We start from the raw sequence: 21,864 nt of genomic DNA on the forward strand, positions 1-21,864 counted from the left end.
CGCAGGGGGCTGAGCGGCGGTGGGGCGGCTAGATCCCCTCGTAACCCCGCCCGCTCGGCCGCCGCTGGCTCGGGAGAAACCAGCGTGATCTTCCTTCTGGGGAGCGGCCTCCCCCGACCCCGCCCAGCCGGTGCCTCCAGCAGTCTCCGCAAAAATGCACCCGTGTTAGACCGGCTGTCATCTAGAAATGCTACAGGGCGCCCGACGAACAATCAGGAACTTTCCTGTTGCGTATTTAGGCAGAAGTAGGACGCGAAGCATCGGGTTCCTGTTGTGCTGCCGAATCCGGAGGCTCCAGTTTCCGCGGCTGCTTCTCTTGGGTGTTACCTGCCACGCCGTCGTCTGCTCCTTATGGCGACCGGGCCTTGCAGGAAGTGCCAGCCTTTTGCATCTTTACAGTAACAAGTCAAACCCCGAGCAGGGCTATTGTGAAAGAGAAGTTAGATTAGCCTCGTCTCTCGACTTCTGGACGCTCTCCTCTGAAAACCTTATAGGTATATTGTGGCCTAGTTTGGCAATCTTGCTCACATCTGGATATGTGAGTCCCGCTCGTGGGTGTACTGAGCTGTGCGAAGTTGTTTAATATTTGGTAATGTTGAACCTACTTGTAACCAGCCCGGGGAATACTGGAGAATGGACAGGATTAATGCCCGTTAAGGGTTAGAAAGACCTTTCCTTAATTCTGTGGCCAGATCTACTCTTCTCATGGTAATGAGAGGGTGTCTTTATAAGAGAAGTGATATAATTAATCATTCAGTACATGCGTACAAACGCACAAAGCCTATCAGAGAAAGTGTAAGCATTGGGGATACAGAAATAGAAGAAACTTAACTCTGTCCTCAAATAATTCACTCTTATGAGAAAATAGACCAGCAAACAGGCAACTGTGATTCTCTGATATTTTTTCTTGTTCTTCTGACTCATGCATTTTGCATTAAAGAATGCAAGTACCCGTATAGCTGAGCACATTTTTACACTTATCTTCAAAATTTTTTAACTGAATAAAAGCATATAATAAAGAAGTTTTTAAAAATGTCAGTTTTATTGAGGTTTTTTTCCCCTAATTTTGAAGAATATTATATAAAAGATGTCAGGTGCTTTACAAATTAAGGTTGTTAATATGCACCTGTGGCTTATCTTGATCTAGGTTTATGTATTAAGAAATATCCACAGGTGGAGTTGGCCAAAATAGAGTGTTGCAGTAAACACTTGTACTTGCAACAATCCTGTGACTTAGAATATTTTCATTTGCCCTTTTTTTATAGGTAGAGAAACAGATATATAGGAATAAGTGTCTTGCCCAAGCTCACATAGTTGGTAGATAGAGCACTACACAATTCTGTTACGCCATTTTCATTTAGAAATTGTTTACCCAGATTAAAACAATAACCTAGCTCTTAAAAAGATGTAATTTGGCAAAGCTAAGTAGGGGGGAAGGCAGATGAAATTTGTGAAGGCCTCCACCATTATAGTATAGCTAAACTTCCCATGAACAATAACCCACCAACAGGACATGCAGAATACAAAGTAGTTCCTTTGACCCAACTAGGCCAAGCATGAGTCTAGAAAGTTAAAACATTATCTAAGCTGTGCAAGTAATTGCCAAAGAACAAACTCCTCTCGTGCACAGCCTAGAAATGGCTTGGGCCTTTTTGACTGCACGTATACAAATGAAACAGCTAGCCACACTGATAAAAATGGAATAAGTGTACAGTTGAAACATTTTCAAAGTTATTTTGATATTGGAGAATTGGCTACACTCGAAGACATTTTATTTCCATAATGATGATACTGTTCAAAACATTAGGTAGGACCAGGTTTTACAGCCAAGGAGAGATTACATACAAAATATAACCATATATTGTTTCATAGTACTGCATAGAAACACCTCATCCTGATGTTATTAGATAACTGATAAATGAATTATCAATGTAACTCTGGTAACAACATTGATTGAGAGAAGAGTTGCACTGAAAGGTGAGCAATTTTTGTGCATTTCATATTCTTAGACCAAACTGAATTCTGAAGACTTGAAATAATACCCTTATTTCTACTACCGATTTCTCTGAAATGTTAAGATAATGGGTTAACATGCATTTGGAATTTTCTCTGGGGTCTTAGTCTATGACTGATTAGTTCGCTAAATGTAACAAGGGTGAGGACTGGGTACCTCTGAAGCAATTAGTCTTTTTTGTTCCCTGGCCAGTGATCACAGGTGTTAGGTGATCAGCTGCCTTGCCAAAATGTGAGTCAATCAGTATAAAAAAATAAGTATTAGTGAAACGTGATATACTGCCCATGCTCTACTAAAATTTTAGAGCATCCTAAAAGATAATGCATTAATTATATAATTTAGTCTATTTCCACACAGAGGCTCTCCTAAAAGAGAAGAAAATACACTATTGGATCATCTGCTCCTAATCATAGTCAGGTTTTCTTGATGGATACTAAAATCTGTTTTTTGGTTGACTACCCATTTGTTCCCCCATGATGCTGCCTTATTCACCATGTACTTAGGGGAAAGTGTAAAGAGCTAAATCTGACCCACGTTTGCCTGTTTTTTACTCATATGGAGAAGATATAAGAATTCTCTTGTTTCTATTATAACTGACATTTAGTTCACCTAGGCTTGTGTGGAATAAAAAGGAGTTATTCCAAACAATTGAACAAATTGACATGATGCCACCTTTCTCCACTGATTCAAAATATTGTTTTCATTATATAGGGAATTCTTACATTACTTTGGACTGTTTCTGTGCTTTTTATGGAGTCCCATTGATTTTTGCATCTATTTTGGGGATAGCATTATTTTTGGGGATAGTTATTTTTACAATTTTTAAAATGATAAAGAAGCTCCCATTTCTGTTATTTAAAAAAGCATTTTCTCAGATTTACACTTTCTTTCTTCAAAAAAAAATCCTACTACGATTTTTGACTGGATTTCCATTATGTTTAGTAAATAATTTGATTGGATTTCCATTATGTTTAGTAAAAATTTGGTGACAGTGACATCCTGATAATATCTCTATCCAGAAACATAGGTTTTTGTGTCCCTTGTTTTAGTAATACACCTGTCCTCTTCTATTTTTTGTTTTAATTTGTTTGGATTAGGAAAACATTAAGATTTTAAGAATTGTACTTAAAAGTAAACATTTTCTGAGTATCTAAAGCATGCCCAAAGCTCTCTTTTTTTCTCTACAGCTTTTTAAATAAAGTATATGGGCTTTAGTGCATGGACTTCATGAAACATAGTTTATCTCTTTAGAGGCAATTTTTAGAATTCTAGCCCTGTGAACAGGCACGTATCAAATGTTTTGAAGTTTCTGATGGGATTGGAAGCAGTTTTGTACATTTAGTAAAACATCTGTTGCCTGGTTTAGAGTTATTTATGTATGTATCTGTTTCCTTCAATTAATTATGATTTTTCTGAAGGGCAGAAAGAATGTGATTAAGTGTCAAATATTTTTTTGGTTGGATCTACTGGATTGGCCAGTACTGTAATTCTGATGCTGTAATGCAGCTCACCTCCTTTTATTCATATATTCTTATTTATAAATAAATTGCACATCCCGTTGGTCTCCCATAAGTGAAAATCTTTGAAGACAGGGTATGTGTCTTGTTTTAAACTTTTTTCATCTCCCATCTTCTTGGACAGTTTAATATACTGTAATATATGAATATTGAATAGATACGGTTGAAAATAAGTCTTTAAATAACAAAGTATGAACAAAGTAGTAGTTTAAGTTGATTTTCTTCAACAACTGTAGGCTTTCTAAGGACGATTAATGCTGTATATGCAACAAATGAGAACATTAAGAAGGGTTGTCTTTTTTCTTTTATCAGCTGTGTTGCCAATTGATCCTGTTAAAGAAAATTATGTGCGTAAAGTGGAAAACTGTGTTTTCTCGATTGCCTTCCCCACTCCTTTCAAATCAAGAGTACATCTTGTAGCAGTTTCAAAGGTTAGGCTTTACTTTTTCACAACACTTAACTCACTATAACTTTTGTCTAAAAAATTAGTAATATTTTTTTCAGAGTTAAATTGTTAATCTATTGATAAATGATTATCTTTGTGTTTAAATTTTGTAACTTGGAGAATGTCATTCTTAGAAGTCACTTTTTGATACTTATTCCTGGAGCCTAGTACTCAGTTCCATTTTAAAGTTACCTTACAAGGAAAACACACTTTTGTGGAAAAAAGGGGTAAATGAGTTAAATTCTTAGAAAGGGGCTCCAATAACAAATTCTAAATTATTCTCTCATGATATAGATGAATTTGGGATAACAATAGGACATTTATTTTTTTCTAGTTCCTTTAAAGAATATGTACTAGGAAGAATATTATTTTACCATGCATAATAAGAAAGCCATAACAATTTTAGAACTATCTAATAGACCTAATTTTCCCAAGTAGCATAAATAATCCTAGAAAGTACGGTACATCTCTTCTGAGAAAATATTAATGTAATTTTGGAAGAAGTTTATCCTTTTAATTTTCTTTTTTCCATAAAGTTTATTTTCTCAAAAACTATTAAAGGATTACTTAAGTTTGTAAGAAGATTTTTCTTTTCCTGCCTCAGCAAGTGCTAGAAGATATTTTGGACCTTGATTTATCTGTCTCAGAAACAGATGATTTTATCCAGCTTGTAAGTGGCGAAAAGATAGTACCTGGATCCATTCCATTGGCTCACAGATATGGGGGCCACCAGGTAAGAGTAGCACCAATATCACTTCCTTATGCAAATATAAACAGCTGGTAGAAATGCTATCCTATTGAAGAAGTTATTTTGCATTAATTTCTAATATTAGTGTATTGAGACTTCAAGAAGATGTTTCTAAAAGAATGTGTCATATATAGATTAGCTGATGTGATTTCTTGTGATAAAGCTAGGGTGTAAGTTTTTCTAATGGAATTGAGAAAACTGGGGGAGCACACTATAACATTTCTGTGATTATCGCTAGAGAATTCATTCAGTGGAGTTTTGGCAAGAGATTTAGGCAAAGTCAGGCCACACAGTGAGTCAATATAAAAGTCTCAGAAGGGCAAATAGAATATAATTTTGCCAGGATAGCTGTAGAACATTTTTAGAACTGCTAGAAATTAAGTCAGGATTAATTGGGGATGTTATACATGCTGAAGCAATTAAGAAGGCACCTTCTAGAAATACGACAAGACGTTGAAGCAAGTTCAATGTGTGGAATCTGATTTTAAAAAAAGGAGAGGAAACACAGAACCAATTGTTGAAACTGCTGTGACTTTCTTGTGAGTTAAAGATTAATTGATTAATTTAAGAGAATAGAGTGATGTTTAACTTAGCAAGTAATTGTTGGCAATAATAATTACCCTCTTTTGAGCACTTTGGTGTGTTGGACACAATGCAAGGCATTTTGCGTATATTAACATTCATTCTTACAACAATCTGGCAAGGGTTTTCCCATTTTACAGAAGTGAAAGGTCAGTCTCAGTGAGATTAAGTTACTCAAACAAATTTCCACAACTAGTAAGTGGCACAGCTGGGAGCTGAACAACCACAAACAAATTTTAACAGAAAAGTTTGGAAACAGTTAACCATGTACATTCAAAAGCAATTTTTTCAGGTACAGTATGCTCCTGATTTTATATTGTATGTGTATAGTATAGGCAAATTTTCTACTAATAAATCATTCCTAGTTCCTATTCTGGAATTAAATAGATCAGTTCTCAGTATTCTACACCTAACAAACTTGAGCTCAGCTATAAGATGATGAAGAAATTAATTATATGTCTTAAATTTATGTTTTTTAAATGAATTTCAGTTACGTCTTATGGATTGAATTTTATTTTCACCTTTATTCAGGTTGTTGATTGTTATAATCTTAAAAATGCACTATTCCATTTTCAATTTTGACAAGGTAACTTTGATTATAAATTACAATAAAAACTTTAAAGGTTAATAAACATGAATAATTTTCCCTTTTAGTTTGGGATATGGGCAGATCAGCTCGGGGATGGAAGAGCCCATCTTATTGGAATTTACATGAACAGGTACTACATGTTTTCTTGAATAATAGCTTTTCTGCTCAATATTAACACAAATCTGCTAATATTTAGGTTTTTTTTTTTTAAGGCAGGGTGAAAAGTGGGAGCTCCAATTAAAAGGCTCAGGAAAAACCCCATACTCCCGGTACTTCTTTTTTTTTTTTTTAGTCATCTAAATAAAAATTGGTGTTATCTTAATTATAACTGAAAATCTTTTTTATCATATTACCCATAGAAATGGCGACGGCAGAGCTGTGCTTCGTTCCTCCGTGAGAGAATTTTTGTGTAGTGAGGCTATGTACTATCTCAGAATTCCCACTAGCAGAGCTGCAAGGTAATTCCTCTTCCCTTGAAGCTAACTTTCAGGACTGCATCATGTTATCTCCAGAAATGTGTCAGTCAAGTGAGCAGATAAACCCCCAATAGCATGATTTCTCATCGTTTCTTATAGTTTTAGTTACTTCTTGAGAGCTTGCTAGAAGTACAGTACAGTATAACTTTGTTTGATTCTCTTACCTTTTAGTCTGGTTGTAAGTGATGATGCAGTATGGAGAGATCAGTTCTACAATGGAAACGTTGTGAAAGAACGAGGTAATAGCAGTTCTTAGAACACTTACATAAAGTTAGACTAAGTTCTTCAGGAACAACAGAAATTGGGCATCTTTGCAGTCTTCTTAAAACATGACCTGGGGATCTTCATGATGTAATTTCAGTGTTATGATATTATAATAGAATATCCTTTCCCACACCCTTACATCACTAACCCATCCTTTTCTAACAACAAACTTCTGGGAAGTTAACCTGGGAAGTTTATGAACAGCCAGCAAAACATTATAAAGCCAGTGCATGAACATTCATATACTTCCTTCCCAGGAGACCCCCTCAGACTTTACCTCAGATCCTGATTGCTCTTACTTCATGTTTACTTCCAGTAAGTTCGGTTAACTTTTCCTTCAGCTTTTAGTAGGTCAGAAATAAATTAGAAAGGGGATGAGAAAGTGCCATAGAGCAGTGAAAAAGGAAGAGCGAGAGAAACTTGACTCTGAGTCTCTGGAGAGGCAGGAGACCTGAAAATCAATAAGAAACATATTTAACTATTTAAAATGCAGAGCTATTGAGAACCGCTGACAGCCCTACTTGCTTTATTGGGCCCCTTGGACATCACTGTGTTACGGGCCAGTGTTTTTACTGCTGTTTATAGTGATTCACCAAGAGAACATTTTATGTTCTTCATGCTTTGCGAAAAATATGTTTTGATAAGGTTTTCATAATAATCCCCCTAGAGTATTCATGTTAATTAAACATGAATTAAAGGTTATTTATCTTTAAGGCATCTCTCTCTCTCTCTCCTAATATTATCTGCATAAAATGCATACTATTACTGCACATGGGGCTTTAACAGCTATTTAGGTCTTTTTGTTTATGGTGATTGGAAATGAGATTCCGATCACAGACTGTTAATATGATGGGCACAATACTACTTTTATGTCTGTGACATGTATATTGTTAATGTGAATTTTTTTTTGGCCGCGCCTCATAGCCTGTGGGTTCAATCCTGACCAGGACCTGGTCGGGATTGAACTCAGGCCCTCAGCAGTGAAAGGGCAGAGTCCTAACCACTGGACCACCAGGGAATTCCCTGTTAATCTGAATTTTGAATTAGATGGTTCGGAAACCAAACTTAATGGTTTCAAATTATTTCAAGTATTTCTCCTTTTTAGGCCTTTCATAGAATTTCCACATCAAAGTCATATACAGATATTTTGATTGTGCTTTTCCCTAATACTTGCCCAGCAGACACTGTAGGAAAAGAGCTGGACGGGCAAAAAGAATATGTGAAACCTCTAACCGGCTCTGTGGGAATTGATTTGTGACTTTGGGCAAGTCACATTTTTCCCGTTTCTCCAACTAAAATGAGGGGTTAGATGAGATGACACCTTCTATGTCTTTCAGTAATGACATTCAGTGATTCAATGGCTATTTATAAAGTAAACATTCAGAATCATCTATTGAGCTCTTTTTTTCTAAGTGAATGTATTTTTATTGCTAAAAAAAAACCACATGAAAATAAATATTCAGATTACTAGCGTGAATGAGTCCTGACTATATGGATAACTTAGTCAACCCAGAAAATACTAATTAGCCCTTTTCTGTGCATACCACTGGACTCATCTCTGGGGGTCCAGGAGTAATAAGTATATACCGTGGTCCCTGGTCTTAAGAAACTCAGTCTTCAGACACTATAGCAATAGTGTCTATAGCAATAGACACTATAGGCTCCATAGCAAATGAATAATAAATAATCTGAGGTTAGGAAAAGGGCAATCCGGTTAGCTTTATGGAGGAAGTGGGAATTGACCTTGAGCACAAGATTAGAAAGTTAGCAAGGATTTCAGTATGGGGAGAAGAGGGGTTGGGGCAGGGAGAAGTGCACAAAGGCCCAGAGGTAGCAGCGAGTATGGTGTTTCATTGAAGGACAGCACCAGCAGAGCAGCAGCTTTGTCATCTGGGATAGACCTCACCTTGACATGGAAACACGTGTCAGTACAGCATTCCTTATAAGAAAAAAGCGTGACTTCATTTACTAATTGTATTACTAATGTCTACGATCAGAACGGAAGGCGGAAATAGAAGGCTACAAACAATCACAAAATGCATAGATTCACTGTATTTCTTCAGCATATTCATAAGTTAGAACATATGCAAATTTTTTAAATTGAAGTTAATTTCCAATTAGTTACACAAATGGAAGTCATGTACAGGGACTGTGCCACAGAAATATTCCACTAATTCTATATTTCAGGGTGAGGTACAGGGAAAAGGTCACAACTGAGGAGACAGTGGGAGCCTAACAGTTTAACCAAGTAGCATCTCACTAGGCTGGGGCCTCAGTATTTCTGAAGATGTTGTGGTTCCTCACATTCTAACTGATTCAGGCATAAAGACAGACAGAAAAATCCTTGACCCTTTCTAGGATGTAAATTAATTGTTTTTCTGATAAATCCAATCACTGTATTCTTTTTTATTAAAGTCATTTCATTTTAAAGAAAAACATATGCTGTGTTTGCGTAGTTTAAAATAGTTTATGCTAAAATAAATGTTTCTTTTCCAGGTGCAGTAGTGCTGCGTGTTGCAAAATCATGGTTTAGAATTGGATCGTTAGAAATTTTGGCTCATTATGGTGAATTGGATTTACTAAGGTTAGAAAACCATTTTTTCCAATGGTAGAAGACAATTGAAAGAAATGCTTATTTATGTGCTGTGAAGTTAAAATATTTTTGGTTTTCTTGTAAGTAAAACCCAAACTTTCAATTAATAGATATTTTCAACACTTGCTGTGTGCCTAATATCGTGTGGGTTTCTATGAGGCTGAAAAACAAGGGTTTAGACCCAGTAGACCCTTTTCTCAAGGAATGCTTTTATCTAGTGTGCAACCCAGTTGGAACTGAGGGCCTCTGTGCTACCCAGACACCTGGGTGGAAGTGACTCAAACTCCCCAATTCTGCAATTCCCTTCCAAGTTCTGGGATTCCCAGGATGCGTCCTCTGTCTCGTATGTCTTCTTTCCTGGACTCTGGTTTTGACATGTGTGTGATGCCTGTTTCATACTGGGTTGACCCAGACATGAAGCTCAGTCCCTTCAACAGGACAAAAGCAAACAAAAAACAGACTGAAACTGCACAAAGCACTTAAGAACAAATCTTACTGGAGATTTCTTCAGGGAAGACAGATGAATGGTTCCTTCAAAAGAGCAAAAGCTCTTCCCCTTGTGTCATGCAGTATATCTTCCATCAAACTCTGATGCCTTGGTGCCTGTGGAATCTGCACTCACAAAGTTTGTCTTCCTCAAGCCAACTTAGCAGGATGTTTCTTCAAACAAAAACATTTACTCCCGACTTCCTGGTGGCACAGTGGTTAAGAATCCACCAGCCAATGCAGGGGACATGGGTTTGAACACTGGTCCAGGAAGATGCCACATGCCGCAGAGCAGCTAAGCCTGTGCGCCACAACTACTGAGCCTGTGCTCTAGAGCCTGCGAGTCACAACTACTGAGCCTGCGTACCACAACTACTGAGGCCCACATGCCTAGAGCCCATGCTCCGCAACAAGAGAAGCCACCGCAGTGAGAAGCCTGCACACCACAACAAAGAGCAGCCCCCGCTCACTGCAACTAGAGAAAACCGGCGCTCAGCAACAAAGTCCCAATGCAGCCAAAAATAAATAAATAATGTTTTTAAAAAATTTACTCCTTTAAGAGGAATTCTGTTTCCATTTGTTAAGAGCATACAGTTCTAAAAAGCCATTAGAATATATAAGAAAAAAATTCTCTTAGACAAACCAGAATCATTTGGAATATGAATCCTACACTGTAGGTATCAGCTTAGTAAATCCAGATACCTGGTCCACGGAGAGAATGGGGAAAGGGAAGTGAACGTGCAGAGCAGAGAAGTCATCACCATTGTCATGACCGTTCTCTGAGTCTTTTTAGCAAATATTTACTGAACTCAGGGTCATCCCAGCTTGTTGAGAGAGAGGTCTCCTCTCACTGGGCATTTTCACTTCTCATTTGTTCTTTTGGGTCACTTCTGCTCAGATTCACTATGTCACTGAAATTGTTCTATCTGGTGGTCATAGTTCAGTTATATTTCACTTATCTCTATGACATTTGATGTATATTGGTGAGCACTTTATCCTTAAAATGACTGGACTGGCTAACATGACTATGTATGTATGCCTTTTTGTTTCCCAAGTGCCTGAAACAATTCTCTAATCCACTCTAAACAAACTCACTCCTACTGGACTTTAATAATTCCCAAGTCATATCTACAACCCCCAGTTATTTTCAGGATTCTCTCTTATCCAATGCAATAAACACTAGTATCAATAGTTACTTGACTCATTAGTCAGTTAAAACAGGGAATTAAACATAGGATACATATACAACTTAAATATTTTAACTTCAAACCTTGGCCAATTTATTTGACATCTTATTTGTGAAATCTTACATGACCTTCCACACATAAATAATCATTCTTTGCTCTATTATTTTTATACTTTTTATATATTTCTATTATTGTATGTATTATACGGTAATGTCATTATTTCTTCAGATGTTCTTCTCCCCTAATAGACTGTGTGCTCTTTAATGTCTGGGTTTGGGTCTGTCATTCTTTTTCCTAGCACTTGGAGGTTCTCAATGGATGTTTATTGAATTAATCTGAATTTGTAACATAATAAGATGGCATCTAATATGATCTTAGAAACATATTTCCAGTTGTGATTGGTATTGAGGAAATATTTCTCTATGGCTATTTTGGGAGTAAAATCTTATTTAACTTTTTTTTTTTTTTTTTTGGCGGTATGCGGGCCTCTCACTGTTGTGGCCTCCCCCGTTGTGGAGCACAGGCTCCGGACGCGCAGGCTCAGCGGCCACGGCTCACGGGCCCAGCCGCTCCGCGGCATGTGGGATCTTCCCGGACCGGGGCACGAACCCGTGTCCCCTGCATCGGCAGGCGGACTCTCAACCACTGTGCCACCAGGGAAGCCCTTCTTTTACTTTTTAAAATTCTAAGCATGCATCTAATGAATTCATGAATGTCAGGAGTGGATTGAGATGATTGGATACTCAATACTGTATTCTGAGGAACACTGATGCTATCTCCCCTTTATCTCTAGGATGTTATTAGACTTCATCATACAGGAACACTTCCCCTCAATAGATGTCAAGGAACCTAACAGATATTTGGTAAGTTTTTTAAAAGAAAGGACAATACTCTGTTTTCTATCATTGGCCGGCCACCTTAGTGGTTACAACTTAGCACTTAAAAATCTAAAGTTAAAAAAGGAAATGTAGAGCATTTTGAACATTTTGTTAAAGAAAGAGACGATGAACCACCTTGTAAACAAGACATAGATAAGGAAGTTGTTCTGTTTGAAAGGTAGCTAGAAAAAGAGAACAGGTGCGACTACATCCTGACTATATACATTACTTTTTGAGCAGCATTTGTAACTTGGTCACATACATTGTTTTCTCACATGTTGGATATATAGGTATTTCTATAGTAGTAGTTCTAAAATAAATACATACATAATAGGCAAATGTGATTTTCTATTCTTGTGGAAAGTTTTTGATCTTCATTAACTTTTTCTTTCTTTTAACAGCCACAGAGAAGGAAATTCCTTTATTTTTCTTAGTGACTCATTTCAAAATTTAATAACGCATTTTGCTTACATTTAACTCCCTGTGCTGAATTCTAATGTTTTTCCTTTTCTTATTGTACATGAAGAAAACCTGGTCATAATACTATGCCTGAGCCTTGTATATATTATTTCTGGATCAATAACTCTATGTTCTTCCATTGTTTTCTTACACGTACTACTTTCCATCTCTTTAGTCATCTTTTGGCCCACCTTTGAGAACACCTTTTCATGTTGGAAATCGGAAGATCCTAAAAGAACATATGTTACTGAAAAATCTGAAAATTTTCTAAATTTCATTTTAGGATTTTTTTTCTACTGTGGTGTTTGAGACGGCACAGCTTATTGCCTTGTGGATGTCTGTTGGTTTTGCTCATGGTAAGTTTTCTACTGGCATTTCATGCTTCTGATGAGAAAGTAGAATTAATTTGTTGAAGCAGAAGACTTCTTTTTTGTGTATTTCAAAATATTCCTGCCAATGAGCAGGAATAACATTTATAATATATGAATTTATTTTTAGCAAGAGAGAAACAACTTTCTCATGTTTAAAATGATTTTGAACGGAACAGATACACAAAATAGAATAAGCGTACTCGACCCGTTGATGTTGTTACCTGTAAAGCTTTTTAACCTTGTGAGTATATATTATATTAGGTCTTTTAAAAGCTTTTTAAAAAACCATTAATCATAAAAGCACTACATGCTTATGGTAAAGAATTTAAAATATACAGAAGTGCATGTGAGTTCTGTTCTCCAGGAGAATCATTATTAACCATTTTATCTCAATTCTTCTAGACTTTTTTTCGATGGTATTCATATATCCCCTACAAAAACAGTAGGGCTGGCTTGTGTGTGTCTGAAGCCATTCACTGTGTGGGGTTACATTGGAAGGAATATCTGCCTGAACTAAGAATAACTGTCTTAAAATAAAAGCAAGTCACATATGTACTAAGGTCTCTAGATAAATGCCAAAGGGGGATCCCACATTGTAAAACTTCTTGAAATCTGCTTTAATTACATCCTCGCTGGGTCTCACTTTGGTGGGTAGGGTGGTGAGCAGGGGGGTGTTTTAGAGGTTTTGCTGTTATGAACTGTGCGGCAGTGACCACCATGCATTTATATCTTTACATTCTCGAAGGTGAGTTTCTGAGGATAAACTCCTGAAAGTGGACTGGCTGGATTCGAGTCTATATATGCACTGAACAGTTTGATAAGCAGGGTCATCCTGCTCTAAAAAAGGTTGAAACTGTCTACACTGGACACTGTTGCCACCATGCCCAGCTATCCTATATTGGGCTGGTGTATGCATTCCCTGCCTCTCTCCTGCCTCATGCTCCGCCCCCATCCATGACCCGCTCCCCGACCTAGGAGGTCACACTCCCTCCCCACACACTGCTGGTGGTCTGCAGCTAAGGACTGTTATGGGGTACATATCCATATTTTTACCTTTTCTCCCTCTTAACAACCTTTGAAAATTAATTAATGTTTCTTTAGTAGTCTCAATTCCATTCCAAATAACATATATTTTTAAATAAATGCTAGAAATTCAGGATAAATGAGAGGAGCTTTCATTTCTTGGGCCTTTTGTTCCTGTAGTATTTGACATCTTTGGTTGTGGAGGAAGTATACAATGAAAGGCTAAATTTAATTTTAAAATACAGTTTTAATATATATTAAGCTATTTGACTTCACCAGTTAAACTTTCAATTGATAATTTGTTCCATTTCTAAAACAAATGCATTTTCATGACCTTTCCTATTCTGTATAAATTTTATACAGTTAAAAATGCTTTATTATTTTATTGTCATGTTTTGGGCATCTTTTGTTGTTGTTTTAGGTGTTTGTAATACTGATAACTTCAGTTTGTTATCCATTACAATTGACTATGGTCCATTTGGTTTTATGGAGGCCTATAATCCAGGTATGTATGATTTATATGTATATTCCTTATTTCACTAAGAAAATTATCACTGGTTTATTTTAGATAAACCATTATAGCTAACTCAGTAGTGGGGTGGTAGAAAGAATTGGGTTCATTCATAAAACGGTCATTTTATGTGCTACTCAATCTTCCAGGTGCCACAGGGATACAGTATTGAGTCCTTTGTGGTCTCTGCCCTCAAAAAATGACATATTAGAGAAGATGACATGACGAGAGGAAGGGAATGTGTTGTCAGACAGACATGGGTCTGAGTTCTGGCATCTGATCCTTAATCTGTGCCCTTGGATGAGTAACTTAACCTCCCGCTTTACTAATCTGTAAAAGGATCAGAGCAGGCTTTGTGGGGGACATGCTATCAAGTTGGAGTTTGAAGTACATGTGTGATAACCTGGAAATCCTTGTAGGTTAGAAATGTATTCCTCTATTAGGCAAATAATCATATTTTAAAAGATTTTCATGTGCATGGGTATTAAGTATTTACATTACTTTGAAGTTAAATGTTTAATGTCAGAAAGATTTTTATCTAATATATATAAATTTATTAAGTTTAAACTTAAAAATGAAGAAAGAGGGACTTCCCTGCCGGTCCAGTGGTTAAAACTCTGCGCTTCCACTGCAAGAGGCATGGGTTTACTCCCTCGTCAGGGAACTAAGATCCCGTATGCCATGTGGCACGGCCAAATAAATAAATAAATAATTTTTTAAAAAAATGAAGAAACTATCTATTATAATTATCCCCACTGTAAAGCAATAGTATGTTTGCTCTAAACAGATTTTGTACCAAACACATCTGATGATGAAAGAAGATATAAAATAGGAAATCAGGCTAATATTGGAATGTTTAATTTAAACAAGTTGTTACAAGCTCTAAACCCATTACTGGATCCTAGGCAAAAGCAACTGTGAGTAAATCCTAAATCTACTAATTAAATCTGTGTGAAAATATATTTGTATAATGATCATGCTTTGAAAAGCAAGAAACATTTTTAAAACCATACTATTTAATCTTTAATAACAAAGGCTTTCAAACTATATATATGTGTGTATATCTATTTTTTTGGGGGGGGTACCATTTTGGCTTTTTTCCATAGTTATCAGGATAAAGTCTTTTCCTATTTATTGCTTTTTAGGTGCTGTGAAATCATGGTTTATTTCTTCTTTGATCCAAGGGTTATTTATCACTGTGTTTCTGAATTCCTAAGTAGTTGGGCTTATTTTGTCCATATTTTTATGATCAAAGAACGTGTTTGGTAAAATCTAGTCAAAATGTGTTACAGTTTCTTTATGGTCCAACATAATAAATTTTTGTACATTTTCATGATCATATAAAAAATGTGCACAAACGTTTTAATATATCAGATTGAGTGTATTGAGTATATTATTCAAGTCTTTTATGATTCTGTTTATTTTTTTATCTATTAGATAAGTTTGATTCATAAGAGATGTGTATTAAAATCTCCCACTTTAATTGTATTTTTAGCAGCAATTTTTTCTAATTGTTTTGAATTTGTGCAATATTCCGTTATTGGTACATACTGATTTTTTTCTTATATTTCCTTCAGAAAATGTGCCTTTTATCCTAATACAGTGACCCCCTTTATCCTGATTAATACTTTTAGCTCTCAATTTCAACTTATCTGATATTAATATTCATACTTACTTTTGTTGTATTTGCCTTGAATCTCACTTTATTTTTTTTATCTTTATCACATGGTTTTAAAGTATGTTTCTTATAAAAGTAAACAAAACATAGCCAGGTTTTAACTCAATGTGATGGTTTCTGATTTAATAGACGTATGTGGGCTTTTCACATCTATTATAATAATTGATTTATTTTATTCCTTCTGTCTTACATTGTGTTTTATTTTACATGTTAGTTTCCCCCTATTCTCCTTACCTTTTTATGATTTGAGGAGCTTATCCATTCCTCTCCAACCCCCAACTTTGATTTGGAAACTACTGCATCCCCCACCCCTCACAGTTATCTTGTTTTTCTGCCACTTTCTCTACTGTTATATGAGAACAAGTTTCCAAATATTTTCCCTCACTAAGCTCCTATTTGCCCATTGTTTTTCCCTCCATCCCAATGAGACCTTTAGAATGCTTTTGTTTTACCTCTAATTACCCAACTGCTACATTTTGCTAAGATAGTTTAATATTTTGAATTTCAGACTGTTAGTAGGTTTTCCCTTGAAGTATCTCTCTTCCACCCCCCTCCCTGCATTTCTAGTCATTTTACTGCTTACTAACATTGTTTTTATTATTTTTTTAAATTCCGTCTTGAAGTCTCTGCCTTGATTACTTTCTTAAGTATTTGACTCACATGGAGTATATAGGTGATATACTTTCTGAAATCTTACGTAACCATTAATATTTTCATTTTACTCTGATTGAGATGTAGGGTATTAGATAAAGTATGGATTCAGTTGCTTGTAACAGAAATCCCAAATAATAGTGGCTTGAACAAGGACATGTATTTTTCCCTCACATAAAAGTATGGTAATTCATGTTGGTAATTCAGGGCTGGTATGGGGACTCAGTTGTCTGAGTCCCAGACTGCTTTTAGCTTTCTATGCCACCATCCATTGTCTGTGGCCCTCATGGTCTGAGATGGGACCATCTATCACATCCATATTCTAGGTAGGAGCATGGAGAAGCAAAGAGGCAAGTCCTCAATACTGAAGGACACATTTCAGAATTTATACACATCACTTCCCTTATTTCACCCTGGCCAGGACTTAATCATATAGCCATATACATGTAGTGGCCTTATACTGTATCAACTTAGCTAAACTGGTCGAAAAATGCCCTTCCCTGTTTGGTCACGGGTTGGGTTGGCCACAGGAGAAATCGCCAAGATCTGGAAGGCAGAAGAGAAGCAGCAGTGTTTACACCCAGAGGGCTGGTATAGGGTTGGGCACTACTGCAGCTCACACGCCTTGTCAGGGGCTGGATTTGAGCAGAGGCTTGAAGGAGTAACAGGAGCAGCCACAGAGATATGTGGGGGAAGAGTGCTATAGGCAAGGGAATAGCCTGTGCAAAGGTCCTGAGGCAGGAGTGTGTGTGGGTGTTTAAGGAACAGCATGAAGGCCAGGGTAGCTGTAGCAGAATAAGCAAGGGGAAGAGTCATAGGAGATAAGGTCAGAAAGGTCAGGGGAGTGGAGCTTCAGAGTGTGTTGAGCATCTGTATAATTTAAAATACATTAAGAATGTTAAGAAATAGCCAATTTGTTTAAAAATGGGTTTAAAGTTAATAACTTTAATTTTTAAATTTTTATGAAGTATTTCACTATTTTCATACATTCAGGCAAATAAAATGTTATTGTATTGGGTGAAGTATCTGTAATACATTATTTTGGGTCTAAGATAATTTTTAAAATACGCCAGGGCTTCCCTGGTAGCGCAGTGGTTAAGAATCCGCCTGCCAATGCAGGGGACATGGGTTTGAGCCCTGGTCTGGGAAGATCCTACATGCTGTGAAGCAACTAAGCCCGTGTGCCACAAATACTGAGCCTGCGCTCTAGAGCCCACATGCCACAACTACTGAAGCTCACGCGCCTAGAGCCTATGCTCCGCAATAGATAAGCCACCGCAATGAAAAGCCTGCGCACTGCAACGTAGAGTAGCCCCCGCCTGTCACAACTAGAGAAAGCTGGTTTGCAGCAACGAAGACCCAATGCAGCCAAAAATAAATAAGTAAAATAAATAAATTTAAAATAAAATAAAATACACCAAAAAAAGCCATTTATATAACTATTTTGGTATTATAAAGACATATTAACATTTATCCTATAAGCTAATTGTATATAGTCATATTTCAGGAGTTACCTGATTTGACCTGTACTGTATCCAAATCTTTGAGACAGTAAATTTATATTGACAACTTTCTCTAAGGTATGATATACAATTAAATCACTAAATCAGAATCAGTAGTATGTAATCGAATGCTATTTAATGTATGAGAAAGTTCACTTTGTTCATGTAAAATGTAATTCAAGAATGTTGACATTTAAGCAAGGTTTAACGGTGCTATCTTTTTTCTCCCTCAGTGCTGCTCAGATTCTTGAGGGGTATCCCATTCTTTATGATACAAGGTTTGTTGTTTGTTTGTTTTAACACATATTAGAGCATCCTGCTTGGTTTGAGGGCAATTCTTAAACAGTGAGAAATTTAACAACAAATCAAATTGACATTTCTCCTTTTAGATTTAGAGAATTGTTCAAAGCCAAATTGGGATTACTTGGAAAAAGCAAGGGTGATGATGATTTAATTGCATTTCTCTTACATGTGAGTTTATCATTTTATCTCTTTCTCCTGATTAACATTTGAATGACTATTCCGTATATTCTTCAAGAATTGAGGTTGCTAAATGTAAGTATTTTCACTAGCTCATGGAAAAGACAGAAGCTGACTTTACAATGACATTTCGGCAGCTCAGTGAGATCACTCAAAGCCAGTTACAGGAGCTCAGCATTCCTCAGGTATCAATTTGTGACTTTTGGCTTTTTTCTTAACTCAGTTTTCTTTAACAGATTTGTTGAGGCATAATTTACATACCCTAAAATTCTACTCATTTTAAGTGTACAAGTCAATGATTTTTAAATAACTTACAGATTTGTGCAGTTATTGCCACAATTCAATTTTAGAACAATTCCATCACTCTGAAAAGATCCTTTTTTGCCCATTTGCAGTCAATCCCTTTTTACTACTTCCATCCCCAAGCAGCTACTAGTCTACCTTCTGTCTCTTTGCCCTTTCTAGACCTCCCTGTAAATGGAATCATATGGTATGTGGTCTTTTGTGTCTGGCTTCTTCGCTTAGCATATTTTTGAGGTTCACCCATGTTGTAACCTGTATCAGTGGTTCTTTCCTCTTTAGTATTTTTAAGATCTTTTAAGTACGTCTTAAAATATTATTTCCTCTTTATTACTTTATTACTCCCTTTTTGGATGGACCACATTTTGTTTATCCAGTTACTAGTTGACAGACATTTGGGTCATTCCCACTTTTTGGCTATTGCGAATAAATACTACTATGAACGTTCATGTACCGGTTTTTGTGTGAACATATTTTCATTTCTCTTGGGTAGATACTAGGAGTGGAATTGCTGGATTGTTTAGCAAATTTATGTTTAATTTTTTAAGAAACTGCCAAGCTGTTACCAAAATGGTTCTTCTTAATTCAGTTTTAAGAAAGGTGTTGCCTTGTTTTTTCAATACTAATCTGCTACATTTATGGAATAATATGGGTATTAACCAGAAGACTCCCACTTATTATAGATTTTTAGAAACATAGCTCTGTTTATAAGGTGTAAGTCTTTTATATTGCATTGTTTTTATTATTTTTCAGATGAAAATCTAGGCATATTTTTTAAAATTTCAATTTCTTCATTATATTTCATGACTTCTGTGTTAACTAAAAAAAATTATTTATATATAAAAACTATTTGTGTATAGTTCTCACAGGTATGTAATTGCCATAAATTACATTTTTAGGAGTGATTTGAATAAAAGAATGTCTACCTATTCAGCAAGAAATCCAGCAAAATGTTAACCAATAAGCATCTCTGATATAATTTAAAAATTATTAATGAACTGTCAGAACTAATTATCATTTAATGTGAGATTTAACATTTAACATTAACTGAGACAAAGTAATGTTAAAGTGATTTGAACGAGTTCTTGACAGATGTTAATATTTAAATTACTGAGTGTTGGGAAAATTTGAGAGAGATCATTACACTTTTAATCATTTTAATAGTTAATTTCTGTGTCTTCTGAATTTCAGACCTTTTAACTCCCTAACTCTTAACTAGAGCTAATAGCTTATTCGTGTTCCCTTAGCCTTTATGTATATTTCTATAACACTTCTAAAATGGCATTGACTTATTTGTTTACATACTTTCCTTTTTAAAAGCAGTAATTATGTCTTATTAATTTTTTTTCCTTCCCAACTAACGTAGTTCCTAGCACACAGTTGACATTCCATAAATATACGTTAAATGAATTAATAGATAACTAAATAAAACAGTTACAAATTAAATTTTTTAAGTAAATTATATATTACGTGAGTTTTCCCTATTTAAAGGAAGGGTTTTGATAATGTAAGTATTCACATGTAATGTCTATTTATAAGAACTATGTATATTTTTTATTTCTCTTAAATCATGCCATTACATGTATCTCCATGAATTAGAATTTGAGTTGAAAGTTATATAAAGAAAAGGAAAACATTATTCCTTTTTAGTACTACTTCTACTTGAAATAGAGAACCTTAAGAGAAATCTGGATGTTATAAATTATTGTTAAATACATAATTTAAGGGACATGAAGTTAAAATAAAGTGAACAAATATTAATAAGCAGTCTATTACTGTATTTTCTTCTAGCAATTCTGGGCACTGAAAATGATCTCAAAGCACAAACTCTTTCCTGCCTGGGTGTCCCAGTACCTTTTGAGACTGAAGAGGTAAGGTAACCTAATCACTTCTTGAGAAAGCATGTAATATATTACTTTAGCATCGTCAACCCATCAGATTCCTCACTTCCTTTCCATTTTTCAACATTTCCTTTTTATTCCCGGGAAGTCTGCTCTGGCTGAGGAGTGTCTGGTAACATCTCACCCACGCAGAGAGCACCCTTCTGTTCACCTCAGCTTTGATAATGCCATTCCCCTGTGTCCTGAGCCCAAGTCTCCCAAGCCTTGAAGCTCTGGAGAGACAGCTCCCCAGGCTTTCATCCAGTGTCTATAAATTGTCACATCTCATACAATCGTCAGAAGTTACTTTGCGTCGTTAACTGTCACAATGAATCGGAAGCAACAAACATGAAAGAGTAAAGAAATTGTAGGTAGTGGTGGCTGAAGGGAGAGCCAGGACAACCACAGGACGCACAGGAGCAAATAGCCTGTCACAGTTTAATGGCAGCTGAGGGCTATTCATAAAGATGACCCTGAGTAATGAAGAACAAGTTAAATTATTTTCAGAAAACTATGTTTTAAGATAAGGAAAGAGAGGTGCCAGAGAGTTTCGATTTTTTTTTTTTTTTCCCTGTACGCGGGCCTCTCACTGTTGTGGCCTCTCCCGTTGCGGAGCACAGGCTCTGGACGCGCAGGCTCAGCGGCCACGGCTCATGGGCCCAGCCGCTCTGCGGCATGTGGGATCCTCCCGGACCGGGGCACGAACCCGTGTCCCCTGCATCGGCAGGCGGACTCTCAACCACTGCGCCACCAGGGAAGCCCAAGTTTAGATATTTTTTTAGACAAAAGTATTTTTTTAATTGGTAAAAATAAAAAATTTGGTATTATCTAAAATAACGAAATAAGGTAGTATTTTATATATTGTTTAATCAAACAGGATTTTCTGTCTTCCTTTCAGACACTGATTCAATGTGATTTAAAATTTTTTTTTCAGTATTTGTCTTGTGAAATAATTCTCACCCTTTTGGAAAAACGGTATGATTTGGGGAGACAGTGATTAATTCTGTTCTTTGTTCTGTTCATTTTTAGTAACATGAATGATTCAGATGCTGAAAGAAGAAAAAGAATGACAAGTAGGTAATCCTTTTGATTTTTTTAGCTTGAAGGATTATTACATAAAAGCAACAGGAAGTAATTACTGGAAGTAATTACTCCCAGTTTTCAAAATCTGGAAAACTGGAAGTAATTACTTGAGGGAATTGGATTTGTTGTTTTGTTTTTAACTACAAA

At 36.1% G+C, this 21,864-nt stretch overlaps 1 protein-coding gene across 5 annotated transcripts in view; it reads left to right on the forward strand.

Moving 5' to 3' along the window:
• The first annotated feature begins 64 nt into the window (after positions 1-64).
• Positions 65-21,864, forward strand: part of LOC113628295 (UPF0061 protein ETA_18310-like) — a 28,085-nt gene continuing 6,285 nt past the window's right edge. The window contains exons 1-17 of one of the 5 annotated variants that reach the window (XM_027121676.1): positions 65-494; positions 3,844-3,962; positions 4,581-4,709; positions 5,961-6,025; positions 6,108-6,164; positions 6,255-6,353; positions 6,543-6,610; positions 9,132-9,219; positions 11,695-11,764; positions 12,522-12,594; positions 14,054-14,137; positions 14,931-15,060; positions 18,208-18,252; positions 18,364-18,445; positions 18,547-18,639; positions 20,546-20,625; positions 21,664-21,707. In XM_027121676.1, the coding sequence (XP_026977477.1) occupies positions 188-494; positions 3,844-3,962; positions 4,581-4,709; positions 5,961-6,025; positions 6,108-6,164; positions 6,255-6,353; positions 6,543-6,610; positions 9,132-9,219; positions 11,695-11,764; positions 12,522-12,594; positions 14,054-14,137; positions 14,931-15,060; positions 18,208-18,252; positions 18,364-18,445; positions 18,547-18,639; positions 20,546-20,625; positions 21,664-21,707 (1,633 nt within the window). In that variant the 5' untranslated portion in view covers positions 65-187. The remainder of the gene's footprint in view (positions 495-3,843; positions 3,963-4,580; positions 4,710-5,960; positions 6,026-6,107; positions 6,165-6,254; positions 6,354-6,542; positions 6,611-9,131; positions 9,220-11,694; positions 11,765-12,521; positions 12,595-14,053; positions 14,138-14,930; positions 15,061-18,207; positions 18,253-18,363; positions 18,446-18,546; positions 18,640-20,545; positions 20,626-21,663; positions 21,708-21,864) is intronic. The other 4 variants (XM_027121678.1, XM_027121677.1, XM_027121679.1 and 1 more) reach the window with 4 other exon arrangements.

Source organism: Aethalodelphis obliquidens, unplaced genomic scaffold (assembly GCF_003676395.1).
Source record: "Aethalodelphis obliquidens isolate GAN/ISIS:26980383/991018 unplaced genomic scaffold, ASM367639v1 scaffold23, whole genome shotgun sequence".
Classification (NCBI taxonomy): Eukaryota; Metazoa; Chordata; class Mammalia; order Artiodactyla; family Delphinidae; genus Aethalodelphis; species Aethalodelphis obliquidens.